Source organism: Pundamilia nyererei, unplaced genomic scaffold, assembly GCF_000239375.1.
Source record: "Pundamilia nyererei isolate P.nyererei 1_Seehausen unplaced genomic scaffold, PunNye1.0 scaffold00103, whole genome shotgun sequence".
Classification (NCBI taxonomy): domain Eukaryota; kingdom Metazoa; phylum Chordata; class Actinopteri; order Cichliformes; family Cichlidae; genus Pundamilia; species Pundamilia nyererei.
In genome coordinates, this window is record NW_005187504.1 from 241,458 (window position 1) to 261,498 (window position 20,041).

The window sequence follows — 20,041 nt, forward strand, 5'->3', positions numbered from 1 at the left end:
GGAAAGAATGAATATTTTTCATTTTTACAGAATGCAAAAATTCCACATTGACATCATGTCATTATGTGTCCATAAACACAAACAAATACACAACTTTCCAATCCAGAAGACTGATGTTTATCACACAGCTTTATGTCAGATAACATGCTGACACATAACTAAATGCTGCACTACCTTTAGAGCAATAGTTATCTATTGCTGCAGTGTTTGATAAAAACCCATTCAGCTTAGTGAAAGGGATTTCGTGACTGTGGGACTGTTATTCATTTGTCCATATATCTGACTTTACAAATAAAATGTAATATGTCATTTTCAACTACTTTTTATTTGTGTTTTGTAGCGAAAAATATATTTATGATAAGATTTGCTGAAATCAACGCCGGAATAGAAGCAACGTCTTCTCTGTGCTTATTTCTTGTACTCATTTCTTATTTTGTTTCTGCTCGTTGAAAATTCCCTCCAGGCTGATGCATCTTGCTGGTCCCAAAAAACAATTTGAAGTTGCAAAGAAGATTGTATTTCAAAGTGCTCAGAGACAGAACAAACTATGTTTTTAGCTCACATGGCATTGCTGCTGCAGTGAGATGTAGTTCTTGACAAGACGAGCAATTACCCTGAAGCTAGGACCAGAAGAATAATAGCATATTAAAACCCTATTCAGCATAAGTCTGACAGGGTGGCTGTTCTTTGATTCAAGGCAATTATTTCCTCATGCCTGTAGCTGCAGATCGCCAACACGCTAATGTCAGCAACAGGAAAACTCCCACAAGTTCAGTTTAAAAGAAAAAGAACTTGATTCAATATTGTTTCATTAGACATTTAACAGCCACTTCATTAAGTATGCCTAACAGCACACAGTTGCTGCAAATTTGTTGGCTACAGACAAATTTCCCATTCCACCACATCCCAAAGGTACTCTATTAGGTTGTGATCTGGTGACTGTAGAGGCCATCTGAGTACAGTGAACTGATTTTCATGTTTGAGATTAGTCACATGGCACCTTATCTTGCTGGAAGCAACCATCAGGTAGGCTAAACAATGCTCAGTGGATACTAAATAATCAAAAATGTGCCAAGAAAATAACTCCCACGGCATTAAACCACCAGTACCAGCCTGAACTATTGGCACAAGGTAGGATGGATCCATGCCCGGATCTCTGATGGTTTGGGGGTGCATTCGAGCCATTGGAATTAGCAGCTTGCACATCTGGAAAGGCACCTTCAATGCTAAAAGGTATACGTGGGTTTTAGAGCAACAAATGCTCCCATCCAGATGACACATATTTCAGGGAAGGTCTTGCATATTTCAGCAAGACTGTGATAAATCACATTCTTCATCTATTATTATCACACCATGGCTTCGTACAGTTTTAGAAGAGTCCAGGTGCAGAGCTAGCCTGCCACTAAGTCCAGATCTTTCAGCAACTGAAAGCAATTTTAATGAAATGAAAATATGAAAAAGAGTACCCTAGACTGCTGAGCAGCTAGAATATTATATCACACAAGAATTGGATAATATACCTCTCCCAGAAGTCCTACAGCTGGTCTCCTCATTTCCTAGATGTGTATGGACTGTTTTTAAAAGAAGAATGGATGCTGCACATTGTAAACATGGCACTGTTCTTACTTTTTTGAGACATGCTGCTGCCGTCAAATTTAAAACGATCAGATGTTTTTTCTTAAAATTGTTAACTTTCTCACATTTGATTGGATTTATTTTCTGTGTTCCACTGTGAATAAAACATAAGTTTATGGGATTTGCAAATCATTGCACTGGTTGGGAGCAGTGCAATTTAACTAGAAAAAGCACCACACGGATTCTTTCCGTTTTGATACGGTTGCTACGGACGTTGCCTCATGTTCTTTTAGAGACACTATGTCTTAAGTGTCTTAAGCTTAAAATTGAGCTCATTAGTCAGGTTTGTATTTTTTTTAATTAGGTGTCTGAAATAAATTAAGTTCTGTGTAAGAGTTGGATCACCTACTGTCAGGCTCTGTGGTGCAATGGATAGCACATTGGATTGCTATTGGTTTGTGTCAGATGAAATTCAAAGATTGTGGGTTCAAATCTCACCAGAGTCACTTTATTACAGTTGGGGGAGAAACTTGTTCCTGCTACACGGAAACCTAGTTTTGGGGTGGCTGTGTGTAGGTCAGGTGGTAGAGCAGATCACCCACTAATTGTAAGGGTTGGTGGTTTGATCTGTCTGCTCCAGTCAGCGGGCCAAATATCCTTGGGCAAGATACTAACCCCAAGTTGCTCTCTGATTAACCTATGAGTACGTAAGAATGTTAGATAGAAGGACTTACATAGGAAAAAAGAAAGTGAATGGGTGAGTGAGGCAAGTTGTATAAAGCGCTTTGAGTGCGCAGTTAGAGTAGAAAAGCATCATATAAGAACCAGTCTATTTAACCACGGTATTTCATTGGCTCTTATTTCAGACGGAGAGTGGCAGCCTCTTCACCAAGCTTCTCGCCTACCTTGACAAAAGTTCCTTCACCGGACCTCCCCCAGCTAAAAACCATTATGACGATGCCAGTCAAACACCCAGAGGGCAGCAGGTGGGGCTGGAAAACGTCCAGAGTCGGACTAGCGAAGTAGGGGTGGCGGTGCAAAAGAAGGATACCACCCAGTCTGTAGAGGAGCTGTTGGAGGTGGCAGGCTGGATCAAGGAGGTGGCACCCCCTCCTGCTTCTCTCGTGTACGATGAACCTCACAAGAAGACGGTGCACGTTCCTGAGCTACAGTTGGACGTCAAAGCCAGCAAGATGAAGAAAGATGATGATGTCTTTGGCTATGTCATCACCGACACAGAGTGAGTACAGATTTAATGATGAACATGTAAAAGGTAAACTGCAATTGAATTTTGAAGGAGACATATTTGAAAATAAGTGGATGAAAATTAATGGGTAGGTGGATGGATGGATGGACAGTATTTGAAGATTAAAAAATCAATCAAAATTACAATTCACTTTGCATTTATCATTTATTTTCAGGTGAAATAAGTACACTTTTACTGCTTCCAGAAATTAGAAAATAATATAAATTAAAAGGGTAAGTTGCAGCCAGGTGCTGTAATGAAATGGAGCTGATTAATTGATCATTAGAAAGTGTGACAACTACTTCTATTAAAGCCTCTGTAGCATTCAGGCGTGTGTTTACACAGTGCCACGGGAGATGCTGTTCGAGCAGATTCACCCCAAAGTCAGATTGTGCAATGCTTAGAAAAAGTTCCATCTCAGACTCAATAGACCTCTGTTAGAATATTCAATGTTAAAGTTCTTGACAGTAAAATTAGAAAAAGACTGAAGAAGTACCTGTAGTTTGGAAGGGTCCCCTAGGAAAACTCTTTACCTTAAAAAGAACATGGCAACATGGTTTAGGTTCGCAAACCACAAGACTTCTGGAACAATGTTCTTTGGTTCAAGGAGACCAATGCACAGTGCCACAGCATATCAGCAAACACTTCATACCAAGTGTCAAGCACAGTGGTGGAGGTGATTTGGGCTTGTTTTGCAGCCACAGGACCTGGGCACCTTGCAGTCATTGAGTGAACAATGAACTGTGTATGTCAGTGTATTCTAGAGTCAAATGTGAGGCTATCTGTCCAACAGTTAAAGCTTGGCCCAAACTGGGCCTTGCAGTAGGATGATGATCCTGAGCACATTAGAAAATCTACAACAGAAAAAGAAGAATTAGGGTTTTGTGGCAGCAAGTCCAGGTCTCAAGGTTCCTGAAGTGCTGTGCATAAACAAATGCTAGGAAACCTCACTGAACTGAAGGTTGGCTTTTTCATGGAAATTTCATAGCATGTCAAAATAAAAGTCTAATAACAGAAAGCCAGATGCTTGTTCAGTTTGAAAGGCAACATGTTCTAACTTATGAATCAATGTTTTTTAGTCATGTGGCTGAAATCCAACTTAACTCTGCCTTTATGTAGGTCACCAATGACCCACTTGGTTGTTGAAGAGGTTGGAAAATGTAGAAAGTAAAATTTTTTATCTCAATTTTCAAAATGCCTATCTCGAGTCTAGAGCTTATACAGAAACTTTCTTTCACCTTTGTTTTGGGTAGTCCACAGTAGCGATCAACCAGCTTTTTTCACAGTAGGTGAAGAAAGAAATGTGCTTTCCACGTGAGAAATTGCAAACCCTCGTTCTTTGTCCCTGCAAATTTTACCCAGAATGCAACAAGAGCACACTGGGCATCTTTTTCCTTCTTTCTTACTCACACAAAGGACAGGGTCATTTCCATATTGATTCCTCTGTTCCTCAAGTCTGAGGTTGAAGTTCTTTAGAAATCCACTTTCCTGTGTCTGGTTTTGAAACTCCTTCATGCTCGCCTTTCAGCTGAAGCGGGTGTAATTCTGGCTCAGGGTCTTTGGCAAGTCTCTTTCTTTTTGTCCTTGTTACTCGACACTCTGAGCTATACAACAGAAGAGCCTTAAATGTTATGTTATAGAGAAAAAACATCTCTGGGATGTTGGTGTGGAGGTCCTACTCAAGGCTTTCATATGCTGAATAAAGGAGTTTTTATTTAAGCACAATATGATGTCCGTTTTAGTCCAAGCTTTTTCTTTGAACTTACTTTACGTTACTCAACTGTAGCATACAGATCATTACGGTATAAATAGGAAACCTAATTTCTAATCACCATGGTCTTCAAAAGCCCCATTCAGCAAGGTTGAATGATTCTTCTCTACCCATAGAGCCGCTTAGTGTCACAGCTGCTCTTGAGAATCAAATGTATTTATGTTTAACAAGAAAGAGAAATTCTAAATTAGATGACTTGTGTTTATGAAGTGCGGAAAATTTTCAAGGCAATAAAAAGTGTCAAATATGCGAATGCAAAATTAAATGTTGCAATGTTAAGGCGCTTTGGTTGTAGCTCATGAGCACCAATCGATCGTCAATCTTAAGGTCAGTAGTGTAATCCCCAGCTCCCGTGGGCCGGTGCGTTGAAGTTTCTCTGGGCAAGATCCTGAATGTCAAAGTGCCCGCAGTGTATCCGTCAGGGTGTGTGCATTATAGTTAGACAACACTTAAAGACCTTGTAGTGTAAAGCTGCTCAAGTACTTTTCTATTTACCGTTCAAATCCTCTCCTCTCCAAACAGACCTTTGATAACTGAATTAAAAATACTGCGACTTTAGCTTAAACAAGACTAGCCTCAGCTACGGCTGCTTTGTGAGAAAACCTCTTGGTGCTAAAATAAAGCGTTATTTCTTAGTTCTGTATTAAGTGTTTGATTTAGACTCACCTGACCTCCCCATACATCATACACAAGTATAAACACTGATAACACAGGACAAATGTGTGTACTACTGACTGACAGATTTATTACTTATAATTTGTTACTATCTGCAGACGGTGCCTCAAGGTGGGGCTGCAAAAGGATACCTTTGTATCCCTGCGACGGCTGCAGCATCTAACAGTATGAGATGAAAGATCTTATCAACTGGTTAGATTTGTATTACTCTTTGTTTTCTGTAGATTCTCTTAACATTTTAACTAAATATATGGTTAAAAGAACAATTACAAAGCACCGGGTTTTCTTCTGTGGAGCCAGAACCAAAATTTTTTTTTTACATTTGAACAAACTTTAGCTCACAAAAGCTCACAAAAACTACTTTGACAGTGTTGCAGAAATTCTGACGGCAACCTTTAACATCAAGGTTGAGCTCCTGTACCTTTATGAAACAGGCTCAGAGGCTGCTTTGCTCTGATCCTAGGTGAACAGCTGGAAGGTTTAAGATGTGTTCAGTCACTTTTGCACCGCAGATGTCAGAGTCTTCAGTGTACTCAGCAGATTCCTCTCTAACCCTTTACAGTGACTCTTCAAAGTGACTCTTGACATTTCTATGAGATTGCTGAACTTCAAAAGAACACCAAAGTTGTCCTTGACAGTTCACTTTGTGTCAAACCTCTTCTTGAGAGTGAAGTGCAGCATCAACCACAACATGGAAAAATGCCACTTCGCAATGTGCCAGTAAGAAAAAGGCCCTTGAAAGAATGTCTTCTTGTGAAACAAGCCATCTTCTGAGCCAGATAGTCTCAGTAGCCACATCTTTCCCCACAGCTTTTTGTTTGAGCAATGAGAAAACCTTGGACATTTTTCCTTGCTACGTCTGACTACAGGGACAGAGTGATGAAAACGAATGCATTAAACCAAACAACAAGCAGAAGATGATAAAAGCAGAGGAATGCAGTGAGAGTCTGGGCCACCAGTAGTCATCTCTAGCTTTTAAAGAACATCTGATTTGTGCTGCCAGGTACCTGACTGCTCCATGTCATACTGTGATTTAGCAGTAAAGTCAGCAAGCTTTAGGGTTTCTTTAGATCAAAGAATCCAGTAATATCTCTTGATACTTTTTAACTAGTGGCAATAACAAAAACTATGTATTAACACCATTTAATGTTGATACATAATTCACAGATGCTTCTTGTTTCCTCAAACATGGTTGCATACAGTACTGTGCAAACACATCATTTCTCTGAGGTGACAGTAGACATTAGGGAAATGGGAAATACATGCAGCAGTTTATTGAAACATGTAAACACACATGGAAATATGGTACAAAAGAAAGTCATTAATTGGTATGACCACATTTGTTCTTCAGCCTGAACTCTGGTTCTTGAATTAGGTGCCTTTTTATTCTTGAATGATTCACAGATCAGTGTTAAGTAGCTTAATAAGACATCTTTAAAAGATTACAAGAAAGTCTGGATGCTTGGAAGCAAAATACTAAGAAATAAAGACTTTTGCTCAGTACTGTAACTCCTTCAACACTGCATTAACCAAAGGCACACCTAACTCATAATGTAAGAACTCGCAGTAAAATTGTTTAACTCAACAACCATTTTTCCTCTCCACTTCAAGCTGGGCCGCTGAATGGCTGTGAACTCTAGTAAATGCGTTGCTGAATTTGAGGTTGTTTGAATAAACGTTTTTCATATTTTGGCTTAAAGCTACTGAAATGCTCCGTACTGAGGTCGAGTCCCTCTCCAAAACAAAGCTGTCACAGTAGGAATAAAAATATATGAAATGCAGGGCCACATGCGAAACAAGATCGATGTGATGACATTTTGGCGCAGCGTCTGAGGTGAAAGCTGATAGCAGGAGCATCCTGGTGGTTTTAGAGCATCATCTCCTCCTGTGGCCTGGGGAGGGGAGGAAGAGGAGGAGGAGGAAGAGGAGGACAGGGTGATTCATGACAGCTGGAGGAAAACACCTGGTGCTCAAGACGCACACATGCACGCACGCACGCACGCACGCACGCACACACACACACACACACACACACACCTGTTTTCATATCTTAGTGAGGATATCTGATTGACATTATGCTTTCCCTAACTCTAAGCCTAAAAAATGAATGCCTAACTCATGGGGACAGGGACTGGTTCCCACAAGTATAGTAGCGTGCCAATTTTCTGTCCGCACAAAGATGTCTAAACATGTACTCACACACACACACACACACACAGACACACACACACTCTAATTAGTACTTTGATGTAAAAATATGCATAAAAAGCTCCAGTGTAATTCCTTTAATGATAATCTATAATTTTATGATTTGATGAGTCCACAATCCAGCCAGAATTTGTTGCCTTAACCTGAACCTGTTATCTAACTGTTATCACGAGTAATGTTTCCAATTACTCGTGATACAAGTCAAAATCTCTGTAGACCATCGGAGGTTTCATTTTTTTAATTAATTTTTTAGTTTTCATTTTCTGTTGGCCCCATATGTATTTATATGTTATATCCAGAAATTCACAGAAATTGTTTATTCTGACGTCTCTGTTTCTATTTTTCATGCCGCTGACTTGACATTTGTTCCGTCTTACCGACAGCATTCTCCTTAGTTGTCATTATTACTGATCAGACTTAGGCATGACAGTCTGCCTGTACTGGTTTTCTCCTGATTCACTCTCATGTACTTGCTGAGGCAGCTCATAGTAGAGTGATCAGTGAGAAGCCCTGAAGGGAAGGGATGTCTTTGATGTTTGAAGAAATAGCCTTTCTTTTGTTCAGTGAAACCTCTGGCTTACCTATTAGTACATGCAGCAATCCTCTCCTCAGGCGCTTCTGTCCCCAAACAACAGGAATCCGACTGGGGTCTGCAGAAGATGGATAGATCATATTTTCCTGGTGAGCAATATACTCTGGACTACTCGAATAATGACCAAGCAACCTTTATTTACACGTTGGAGTGAAAAGCAAGTGTAACTTTCTCCATTTTGGACCATCTGTTTCCTGGAAGTTTAGTAGTGTCCAAATAGTTTGTCCTACACATGTGTTATACTGTGTGAGAAAATACTCACAAATACACAAAAAATGTTTGCAGAAAGATTAATTGATTTTGCTGTGAATAAACTAAATATTAGACATTTAAAAGGTTTGAGAGGTTTGAACTTAGTAGTACTTTGACTACTCTCACGCTGAAAATAGTTATAATAACAGTTTGAATAGTATCAGCATATGAATTTGATATTCGTCCCCTGTATATCACCAGTAGTTACCCTCCTCTACCTTCATGCATTCTAAGTAGACTGTTACTATCTTTTGTAAACAATGATAAGGCGAGAGCATTGTGTGGACATTTAGCAGTACTGTTATAAAACCTGGTGGTAAATGTTGTATTAATGCTGCCGATGTAGCTTTGTAACATGTGCATTACACTTTAAAATTGATGCTTTTTAAATTTTAAAGTCCTTATGCTCAAAATAAAAAACAATGCAGCTGTTGATGGATAAATGGATTGATGTGAAATTATATTGCTATCTGAATCTGGAAAACACGGTGCCAGCTCCTGAGTTGAGGCGTATAGTACCTGTCAAGTATCCATCCCTCCCTACTGATGCTTAAAATGGAAAACATAATTTGATATCCAAATTCGTTTTTTCTTGTCTAATAAAACATTTGCACAATGTCTTGTGCTAACCCTGCGCAGTAGATGTTGAGACATGAAAACAATGACCACTAGACGAAAGGTCATCAAATGGGGTTTATACTCAGGAGTCCATGGATATCTTCATTAAATTTCATATTAGATCATCCAGTAATTGTTTAGACTTTTTTAGAGTAATAGAATTCAGGGTAGCACAGAGAATAATCCTGTTGTTTTTGTGTATTTGTGCAAAAGTTCCTTCTCAACTTTGGTAATTATTGCCTTTGGATTCAAAGTCATTTGTCCAGCTGTTGCTTCATCGAAAAGCCAGATCATCATCAGATGAGCAAGTACAGGCCTGTACTTGCTGCTGTACTGTTATCAGTTTCCATTTTCCCTGAAATTGTGTAAGAGTGAGATGGAAGGAAATATAGAATAAAAATAATCAAAGCGTCTCTCTGTGAGAAGAAATCCTGCCGAGGCAGGCTGTCGTATCTGAGTGGGATCATAACCCAACACCCTGCATGCTGCAGAGCTAATGTAAAAGCTGCTGTGAGGTCTCCATTGTAGCTATCAACACTCAGGATCTGCAGGCAGAGCGATCGCTGATGTCAGATCTGAAGCAGCTGCTCTGCACAGTGAAGACTGACTCAGGCTGTGGGCTGTTGAAGCTGCTGTCTGCTCTCCAGGCTGAGAGGGGAGACAAATCACAGGCTGTCAATACATTTTCATACATAGCAAGTCTCATTTTTATTAACTGTGATTCAGCCACATTCAGTCATTTTCTCTTATAGTCAAAGAAAACAGTTAAACTCATGATCCCTAAGATGTTAAATTCTGTAAACAGCTGCAATTTATTTATTTTTATTTGGATTTGACTCTGAAGCTGACAGTCATATTTGATCATAAATGATTGTTTATTTGGTCACATGTCCAGTGCATGTGAAATCATAAGGCTAGGAAGACACCTAGAGTAAAGATTTTAATATGGAGTAAACTAAAAATGATGAAAGAGAAGAAAACATTTTTTGGTTGAAATCCAGCAAGTGTTGGACATCAAAGTTCAAGATGCAAGGACGGAGACAGCTGCTAATTTTTGTAATTAAGTGCATTTAAAAATTGAGTGATTTGCACAGTTTGCAGGAAAACTCTTTCTCAGCTTAAGCTGTATTTCCAGAAATGTACAGATATCCTGCAGATGTCTGGAAGCGTCTGCTTTCCTTGTTTGAATTCCACAGAGGAGACTTAGAGGAGGTCAGATGAGTCCACAGCAGACAGCAAGCAATTAGCTTGGAGTTGGGATATTGAGCTTTAATTATGGTCTCACAGATGCAAACACATGCCACGCACAACCTCTCCCCGTCCCATTGGCCCTAAGCATGCACAGAGGCTTTGGTAATTTAGTGCTTAATTTGTTATTCCCTTATTTCGCTGCCATTATTCTGGTGAAACGTCAGTGAGTTTCCCCGTCTAAATTTTACTACGTTATCATCAAAAGCAAAACTATGTATTAAAGAAGAGGTCATTTAAAGCCAAATTGATGTTTTCGTGTTTCTTAACCTGTCATGAGTCATGTCTGCATCCCGTTATATTCTTGTTTTATTTCGAAAGTCTTGTTTCTCTGTTCATTGTGCTTAGTGTCACGATGTGATTCCAGTCAGCTGGTTTTCCCATGTGTTTCCACTTCCTCTGATCACCCTTTGTGTGTACCTTTGTGTGTATTTAGTTTATGTGTGTTGATTCAGTCGTTGCCAGGTCGTCTGTTTGGTTTCACGTCATGTCTCAGAGTTCTTCTTACTGATCAGGTTCGTGTTCTATTTATTTCAGTTCCATGTCTCTCGTCACAGTTTTCATAGTTATTTAGTTATTTCCCAGTTTAGGTATCAGGTTAGGTTTTGCCATGTTCACGCTTGCTTTGTTTTTGTGTTCACGTTTTATCAGCCAAATGAACGGCTCGCCTTTTGTTTAAACTCGGTTCCGTCTCCTACCGTGTCTGCATTTGGGTCCCACTATTCACTCAAAACACAGTCACCTCCCTAATGGCTTCACCTGTGTCACATTAGTAGGTATTCTTTAGCCTATTTTTGCCTCACTTATTTCCCTTGTGCTCCTTTTAATCGTTTAAATCTTTGCTTTAGTTTTACCATTTTATTGAATTAGCTTTTGTTTATTCCCAGAGTGTTTAGTCACCTTTTGTTTGTTTACAAAAAAGTTTTGGATTCAACGTTTGTTCCTTCACTCACTCATGTCTGCATCTGGGTCCTCATTCTGATATATCAAAACATATATATCATAACATGTCTAAGAAGTTTTCACACTATTAATTTGTAATGTCAGACACATAAGGCTGCACAGATGGCATTCTCATTTATAGAAGCATAGATGTTTCCTTCTTAAGTTACTTTAAAAATAAAGAAAAGAAAAGTTTGCTTTTGAAAATATCCAGTAAAGAAATTTGTGTTGGGAGGATTACATCAGCTTTACTTGATTTAAAGTAGTTAAAATCTATTGCTGTAGAGTATGTGTCAAACAGTATGAGCCAATGCCATTAATATGGCTGTCTATCCAAAAATATGCATATATGCCAGAACAGCAGATCAGGGTTCAGGATGAAGTGTTTTTCTCTTCTTTTAGATCGAGGTAATCCTCAGCTGTGAACAAAACAGGTCGTTTTTGTTGTTGAATACTGCCAAAGTAATTTTATGCGCTAGAAAATGCTGTAAAGCATAAAATGATGGAGCGGGCAGTGATATCAAGCTTTCTGCCTGTGACCTTTGTGACCTCTTCAGCGTTCACCTCGCTGGCAAACGGCACTTCCCACCTCTCTATCTCACACTTATCTGAACTCACCTGGGAGCTTTGTGGAAAACTGCTTTTGTCTGTATTTTCTGGTTCAGTCCTTCAGCTAGTAGGTTTAATGATACAGTGATATGTCTGGAGACCTTCCCCATGTCCAGTATGTCTTATAGATCAGCGGTCCCCAACCCCCGGGCCACAGACTGAGTCATTTGGTACCGGGCTGCGAGAATTGAGGCTCGGGTGTGAAATTTATAGTTTTCAGGGTTTTTATCATAATTTTTTTAATCGTTTTATTGTTAACTCTGTTTCCCTGGGTCTTGTCCCGTGTGTTATGGGTAAGTCTTCTTCTTTTTTGGTACTGGTTTTATTTGTTGTATTTATCCACAACACGGTCCGTGAAAATATTGTAGGACATAAATAGGTTGGGGGTTGGGGACCGCTGGCATTTAACACTTTGCTCTTCATCTCCATACTATTTACGCTCAAGTTCTCTGCCATTCACTTGCCTTAAGAAATGTCAATTAAACATTTATCTTCAAAGAATTTACTTTTAATTTTCTCTCATTTCTACATAAACCAGTTCAAGCCTTACCTATTCTGATAGCTTTGCACGATTCATGCTTCAGAGTACTCTTCAGCCCCTTAGTTCACTTTTTCTAAGACTCCACTAACATGGGCTGAGGGATCAGTCAGTGACCCACTGGAAACCAGAGCGTGCTGAAGAAAAATGTGAATTGCTGGAGGCTGTTTGCAGTTACTGTGAAATCAATTGCTGAAGCACCAGTGACATATTCCTAGAGACTAGTCAATAACCCCACGACAGGCTGTCTAGGGGTTGCTGGCAGTTGCTAGGTAAAACTGGTTGTAAAGATTTATACAGTGTTGTGCTGGAGAACTTTCCTTTAGTCACAGATTACCTGTAGTTTGCATGAAAGATCCCGACCTGTCTGCAGCACTTGCTCTGCTTAGCGAGCGGACATAAACTGAGACTGTTCATGTTTGCAGATAAGTTGGTGTCTTCCTTTCACGGAACGGCCAGCTGAGGCATTTAGATGCTAATCAAAGCCATCACAAAGACGTTATTTTGTGCACCACAACCTTTCGGATCAACTTCACCTAAACACAGCCAGCAACCTCCAGCAACCACTCATCTGTTTACACCTTTCTTCTGATTGGCCCCTCCTTGCAAAAAGATGGTTTTGGTGGTAGATGGCCGGGGCCTATGTGCTAAAACCCACAGCTGTTTGTCTAAAATAACCATATTAGGAATATCACCAGTGAAAAGCAATCTACAGAAAATAAGGAAAACCTTTAAAATTACCTGATACATCACTAGAAGGAAAAATAACTTGTTTAAAGCCTGTTTTATAAAAAACTAATTGCACAGTAAATTGCACCTGTTGTATGTTTAACTTTTAATTTCTGATCCCTTCTTCTCTTCCTGCCCTGCACTCTTCTTCTTCATCGTCATCATCAGTGGGCTCCAGACAGACGACGGCCTCCACCTGATGAAGATCCTGGCTAGAATGGCGAAAATCCAGATGACTGATTTCGCTGAGCTCTCGTATGTACATCTCTGTTTTTTTTGGTTTTTTAAATCTTCTGGTTACACAAAACAGTGCACTCACTGTGTTAATGCTGCTTTTTCTTACTGGAGTCTGGGGTGAAACTCAGTCTAACCTAATGTTATGGTTTTTTTTCTCAAAGTTTAAACATTTCATTTTCACACTGCATTAAAGGAATATAAAAAGAACCACAAACTGGCACGTTTACTGCATTTGAGGCTCTTAATGATCCGCTCCTATTGAGAAATGATCAAGTCACACCTGTTCCAGTTCGGATGCCATTAAAGAAAGTCTGTTTACAACAGAGCTAGAACACTGGAGGTGACACGTTTCCTGCATGCAAGCAAAAACCCTGAAATAGAAGCTGAACACTTTCTTATTGAAATAAAGCCTGTCATTCAGTGATCCAGAAACAACTTAAAGCTTCACATCTAATCACTGCAAGTTTGTGGAGTAAATATTTCTCCCAGTCTGATTCACTGGTTTAAATAATGTGTTGATCATATCTTTAAAAATGGAGCAAGAGAATACCACGAATTGACCACAAAGTTCTTGCAACTTGATCATCAAATCTTAATCCACATGTTGAACCACATGGTAAGGATATCCAGCCAAGTCGGGGATTTGTTCACTTCTTTTCTTCTTGATAAAACACTTTAAGTCTCAGTGCTCAGATTTATCATGAGCTGCACCACAAAGATCTGATTTAAGCCCCCATTTATTTCCATTGTATATTCTGCCATTAGATCACATTAGAAGTTTCAAAACCATTTCCAGTAATCTGTATGCCGATGACGCTCAACTGTATCTCTCATACTAATAGTTGGATAGCAAATAACTTTTTGCAGTTTAATGAAAACAAGACAGTCTTTAATTTATTTATTTATTTTTTTGCTCCAATAAGTATTATTCAAATTGGACCGTGTCTGGGCTTTTTCTCATTCACTGTAGATGCTAACGCGGAGAATCTTGGGTTGGCTTCCATCTTTGACTTTTAAGAAATAGTGCTAAACTCAGGACTGCTGTCTGAAAAACTGAACTGGAGATGCTCGTTCATGCCTTCATCCTCTTCCACTTAGATTGTAGTAATGCTCTGTCTAAAGCAGGGGTGTCCAACTCCTGGCCCAAGGGCCGGTGTCCTGTAGGTTTTAGATCTCACCCTGGGTCAACACACCTTCAAGACATGTTGAGGAGGTAATTTAGCCATTTAAATCAGCTGTGTTGGATCACGGACACACCTAAAACCTGAAGTTGGACACTCCTGGTCTAAAGCATCTAATAATCTACTCCAGTCTGTCAAATTGTTTTGCAACGGTTCTTATGAATTCTGTCATGTCTTACCATTGTTAAAGCATCTACACTGGCTTCTAATCAAATGTAGGTGTCAGTTTAAAATCTTGATTCTTACTTTTATGGCCTTTATGTCCAGACACACCCAGCCTCCCTTCCGCTAAAGATGGAGCAGTGTGTGTTAGCTCGAGACAGATGATTCTGTCATGTTCCTTATCATCAAACTACTGTAGAAGACAAGCGAATATTGGATTAATCTGAGCAGTATGAATCCTAGCTGGGAAGACATTATTGTTCTGTTTTTTCCATCACTAACCACTGTGTCCCTGAGGGGTCATTTGACTCATTTACCGGCATGGTTTAGCTCTTTTACAGGTAAATACAATTAACAACTTAAAACCAGGTCCTTATTTACCCCTTACTACGAAATCGTCTCAAACTTGTAACTATCCCCACTAACTCTTCATTTTGCTTATCTTTAAACCAGTTCTTCGCAGTGTGTCTTTGTTAACGAATTTGTCCTCACAATCCAGGTGCGCACACCCACAATTCAAAGCCTCAGCCATGTGTTCTGTTCTAGAAGCTAAAAATAAAAACATTTAAATGCTTACGATGTCGTTTAAAGCTCTCTTTGCCCTGTAATGTAGCGGCGCCTCTGGACATGTAGTCCTACCAGCTGTCAGGCAGCCAAACCGCTGAATAGAAATGAGAACAACATCAAGAAAACACTTCAGTATTTTTCAGTTCAGCAACACTTCAACCTTCTAACAAACCAGAGACCGTATGAGCAAAGATCTGTAGATGAGTCACAACATCCATAGTCTGCTTTACCGTCTCAACAACAACCATTTCGTACCTGTAGGCTGGAGTGGGCAGCAATTTTCTCAAAGGGCGAGCATCACATACTAAAACTCTTCAAATATTCCCAGTAGAAGATGAGCAGCGTCGGCTGCTCCACAGTTACCCTCCAGCATGACGGATCAGAGAGGGCAAACTGGTGGGATCAAAGCAGAGTGGCAGAAAGCATTAAAATCAGAAGTGGGGAAAAAAAAAGGAAGGGAAAACAGTGCCCTTACAGACTAGGAACCCAAGGACGTCGCCTTATTTTCATTCTGTCAACATTTTTTCCTGCTCTGAGGGGGTAATAAAGCAATGAGCGTTGTTGGTCGACGGTATTGACGTGTTAGAGACGAGCAGCCGTTGACTACAATCATTTATTAATGAGAATGAACTCTGCCTGAACTCTTTCTCTCCATGTGTCTTTCTGTTTTTCGATCATTCTGTTATTCGTTTCTCCGTCTTTGCCTCTACCTATTCCTATTTCGTCTTCCCTCCTTCAGGTTTCTGCTTTCTTAGTTTGTCTCAGTCTGTATGTCCTTTCTATATTTCTGTAAGTAACTTTATGCCCCCTCAGCACCTCCTCGCTTTCTCTCCCTCCCTTTCAGTCTTTCCCCTCCACAGGTGACTTTGCATGGAGTATCAATTGAATTCTCAATGCTGTGAGCTGCAACAGCAAAACAATTGCTACTGTGGGGGTTTGGATATGAACACACTGTTGGGGATTATAGCCAGCCTACAGACGGTGTTTGCTGTATTTTATCTGTGAATAAACATGTGTCTGGTCACAGTTAAATAGGATTTTACAGCCTGAGATTGATCATTGAAATGTGAAAATAGGTGAATTGCAAGGTTAATTAAAACTTTGATCTCCTGACCATTCCCTTAATTGCTGAGATCTGAGAACATTAAGATATTGCTAAAAACCCGGAGGTCCGCATCTTCCGAAGGCTCTTTATTACACAAACTAACCCAACTCAGGGTTCACTTACTTTTTACAGAAATTTGAACCAATAAGGAAAAAGTATGCCTCTGGCACCATTTCCTGAGGTAACCAAAGAGATGAGAGACATCTTCATGGAATATGGTACTAGATGAAGTTAGGATAATGGGCAGGGCTCCCCCAGGTTATTTTTTTTGCTGTACTGAACTGCCATTCCACAGCACTACATGAGTCAGTCGACACTGAAATAAACCACAACAACAACATCCATCTCTTTACCGAATGTTCAGTGCTCTTCAGTCTCGTGTAAATATAGCGGCAGATTGCACGTTGATAACAAATACAGCCTGGTCCCGGTCCACAGACCGATTGGCTCGAGGACCGATTGGCAGGCAGAAGGCTCATAAGACAAATGGGATGTGACGTCAATGTAGGGATCCTGACAGCATTGGAAAATAGAAGCGATGAAGAAAATCGAACACTTGGAATAGCAAATACTCACACGTCCTGCAGACGAATAAAGACGCAACTGAGCAAACAGATCTTCAGTATTGAACCATGACTTCATTCAAGGCCATATTCAGCAAATGGAGATTGATCTTTTGCAGTGGCTGTTCTGAAATTATCTGTTAGATATCTGCCTGATTATTTCCATATACTGTATGTTGTGCTATAATGCAAAATTCATTCAGTCTTTAGGCCTCAAATAACATTGATTAACACAATCTAATGCGTTGAGTTTACCTAAACTCTGGTCTGTGTAGTTTTCTACAGTATATTGGTGACAGTTATACTAGTCCAAATGTGAAATTGTCAACTGTTTATTTCAGATATCAAATCCTTAAAGGGGACCAAACTCAAAAAACATCAATCAGTCACTAATCTACTCCCTTTGTTATTTTAAAAATGAGATGGTGAGATAAAAACCTGTATATGAATTCTCAGTCTGTGTTGTAAAAATGGTAGAATGAAGAATACTTCTAGCCTCAGTTGTTCACTTTTTCGAGTGTGGTGCACGATGGGCACAATATAATGTAACACTCAGCTGAACAGGTGGAAAAAGATAAAACTGAAAGCTCCGGAAACAAAACAACGAAGTTTACTTAAAATGCATTTTCCTTTGAAGTTTAGCGCGAGGACGCTAATTCACAGTTTATTTGGTGCTTTGTAGAATTAGTTTGGATTATTTGTTATCTTGTTAGTACAGCATATTTTTTGGTGTTGGTTTTTCAGTTCATGTTGGCTGGTGTTTGTCTTCTAAGCGGTGAAATTTTGACACTGTTAAATGGATAGAAGTACTAGGAAAGCATTGCTTTTTATACTTGCATTGTACAGTGTAACTCCATTCACTGTTGATAAAGCAACGTCCAAATTGAATTGAACTCGGCCTGGGTTGAAGGGAAGCAGAGAGAGTAGGAATCCATGTCTACAGTCTTCTATTTGTGAGTGTGTGTGGACAGGTGGGGATTGGGTGGCTTGGGGTCGCATGATTCACACACACGCATACCTACACACGCACACACACACTCTTTCTCTCCACCCCCTCCGCTTGGCCCCCGTCGTTGCTTGGCACCTTGCCGTGCTGCTCGGCTGCTGCATTGAGTCCCTGGGTGGCCCGTACTGTTCCCCTGTTCTAATGCACCTTTTGTCTTTGTTCTCCTATTCTGGGAATGAAAGAAGGGAGCTATACAGTGGGGAGAGTGATGGATAGGAGGCAGAGAAAACGAGAGAGCGACTGAGAGAGAGAGAGAGATACAGAGAGCGCAAGGGAGGCAGAGAGAGAGGGAGAGAAATCCAGGGGTCTCTTTTGTTGTGAGCGCAGTGAAAGCCCAGCAGGGGGAGCCGCCTAGACAATTTGTCAGACGCACCACGCTTATTTTCCAAGGCTGCCCGGCTCCTCGCCACTGTGGCAACAGCAGTCACCTTAAATGGAATAAATAAGCTCAGGAACATAGGGCTCAGACTGACACTAATTTCTCAGCCTGCCTGTGGTTTTCAACACCATACTCTGAAACCGCACTAAAAACTGGTGGTTGCAGATAGTTTAAAAATATCCATTTACTTGTATCCAATATTATATTTCCCATTGCATACATTTAATGATAGAAATCTCATCTTATTCTGTATGCAGTCTTTGTAAGTCATCCGAACACCTTTTATGGGACCGTTTTTTCCATCAAATGCAAATACGAGTGAATTATCCCTGCTTTTAAATTTACCCTCAAATACTTTTTACCTTATAAAGTATTGTGGTATTTAAACAGCTTTATTTATTATATTTAGGTAAACTCAGTCCTAAAATAAGATGTGATATTGCATTAGAAATAATTGATATAATATCCCTCTAGTTCCCTATTTCGCTTTGAGCTATAAAAGTATTTGAGATAGCAGTTGTAGTATTTATCTGTTTAGGCTGTCGGTACAGGTGATAAACTTGTAGCTTTTTCTTATTTGCCTTAATGTCTCGTTACAGTAGTGTGGTAGAGAGAACATGCTGTATTATTATGGTTTTCATAGATTATCTGATTTGCTTTTATCAGTTTGAAGGACAGAGCGAGGCTCTGTGGTTCTCTGAGAAAACTCGTATAGCCTTGGGAGGATTTTTTTTCTTTATTTGTATCAGCAGGAACTGTAAGATTACATATCCTGTCAAACATGGCATATAGCACTGGCCTAGCTGAACCTGCACCTATCAGGTCAGTTTCCTTAAACCAAAAAAATCCTTGAAAAATAATAATTTTTTTTAAAGCAGTACAAACCTTTAAGTGATATATAAATTTATAACCTGTGGAAATGTCCAGCTGCTTTATTGAGCCATCTTAATTTAAAAAAATACTACTTCTGGGTTTTAAATACTTTTGATCCTTCTTGGTTTATATTTGATGAAGTTTGTTCAAGTGCAAAAAACCCTTAACTGTTTCTGTGCAACAAAGTAGCTTTGGTTCACAAAAAGTGAATTACAAGTCACGACCAGAGCAGAGTTTTAGTAAAAAGTATTTTTCTGTTTAACTCTTCATATGTCATCTTAATTGACATGACACAATAAATGTCAGTCAGTTATATTGTACTTTGATAGGAGAACATACCTAGATGGATGGGAAGTTTTCTACATTTTTTTTTTTTTTTAAAAAGTAGAAAACTTCCCATCCATCTATTCTCTTCCGCTTATCCTTATCCTGGTTGTCGGTAAAGGGGGTTTGGGGTTTGGTTTTGGTTCATTTTTTGTTTTTTTGTCAGAAAAAATATGTTTGCTATTAGAAGCTGGTGTTAAATGTTTAGTTCCACGAACTAACTTTATTTTGCAGAGTCCTGTATCTGCCCCTCATACACCTAACCTCTATCCACTGCGCAAACTTCATCCATTTACCATGCAGGGACACTGCAGACACCTTACACAGCATCAGCAGCTTAGTACAGCCCCAATTCCAGAAAAGGCTGGATGTTTTACTATTTCATGAAAAACATTTGCTCCTTTTAAATTTGACAGCAGCAACACGTTTCAAAAGGTTGGTACAGAGGAAAGGCTTGAAAATTAAGTGGTACTCAAAGGAAACAGCTGAAGGAAAATGTTCCAACTAATTAGGTTAATTCGAAATATGTCTGTAGTATGATTGGGTATAAAATTTTATCCTGTCTTCCTTCTCTCTCAGCCTGGTGCTGCCGGAGGTTTCTTCCTGTTAAAAGGGAGTTTTTCCTTCCCACTGTCGCCAAA

General features: G+C 39.6%; 1 protein-coding gene and 1 non-coding gene across 2 annotated transcripts in view; both read left to right on the forward strand.

The window, feature by feature from the left end:
* The window catches only part of LOC102205351 (receptor-type tyrosine-protein phosphatase N2-like), a 214,455-nt gene that overhangs the window by 47,123 nt on the left and 147,291 nt on the right, over positions 1–20,041 (forward strand). Inside the window, exons 9-10 of the mRNA XM_005740735.2 lie at positions 2,442–2,815; positions 13,172–13,258. Of these exons, the coding sequence (XP_005740792.1) occupies positions 2,442–2,815; positions 13,172–13,258 (461 nt within the window). The remainder of the gene's footprint in view (positions 1–2,441; positions 2,816–13,171; positions 13,259–20,041) is intronic.
* Positions 1,990–2,081, forward strand: trnas-gcu (transfer RNA serine (anticodon GCU)). Its single transcript is given in 2 exon segments — positions 1,990–2,026; positions 2,046–2,081. It is a non-coding gene; the product is annotated as a tRNA-Ser (tRNA).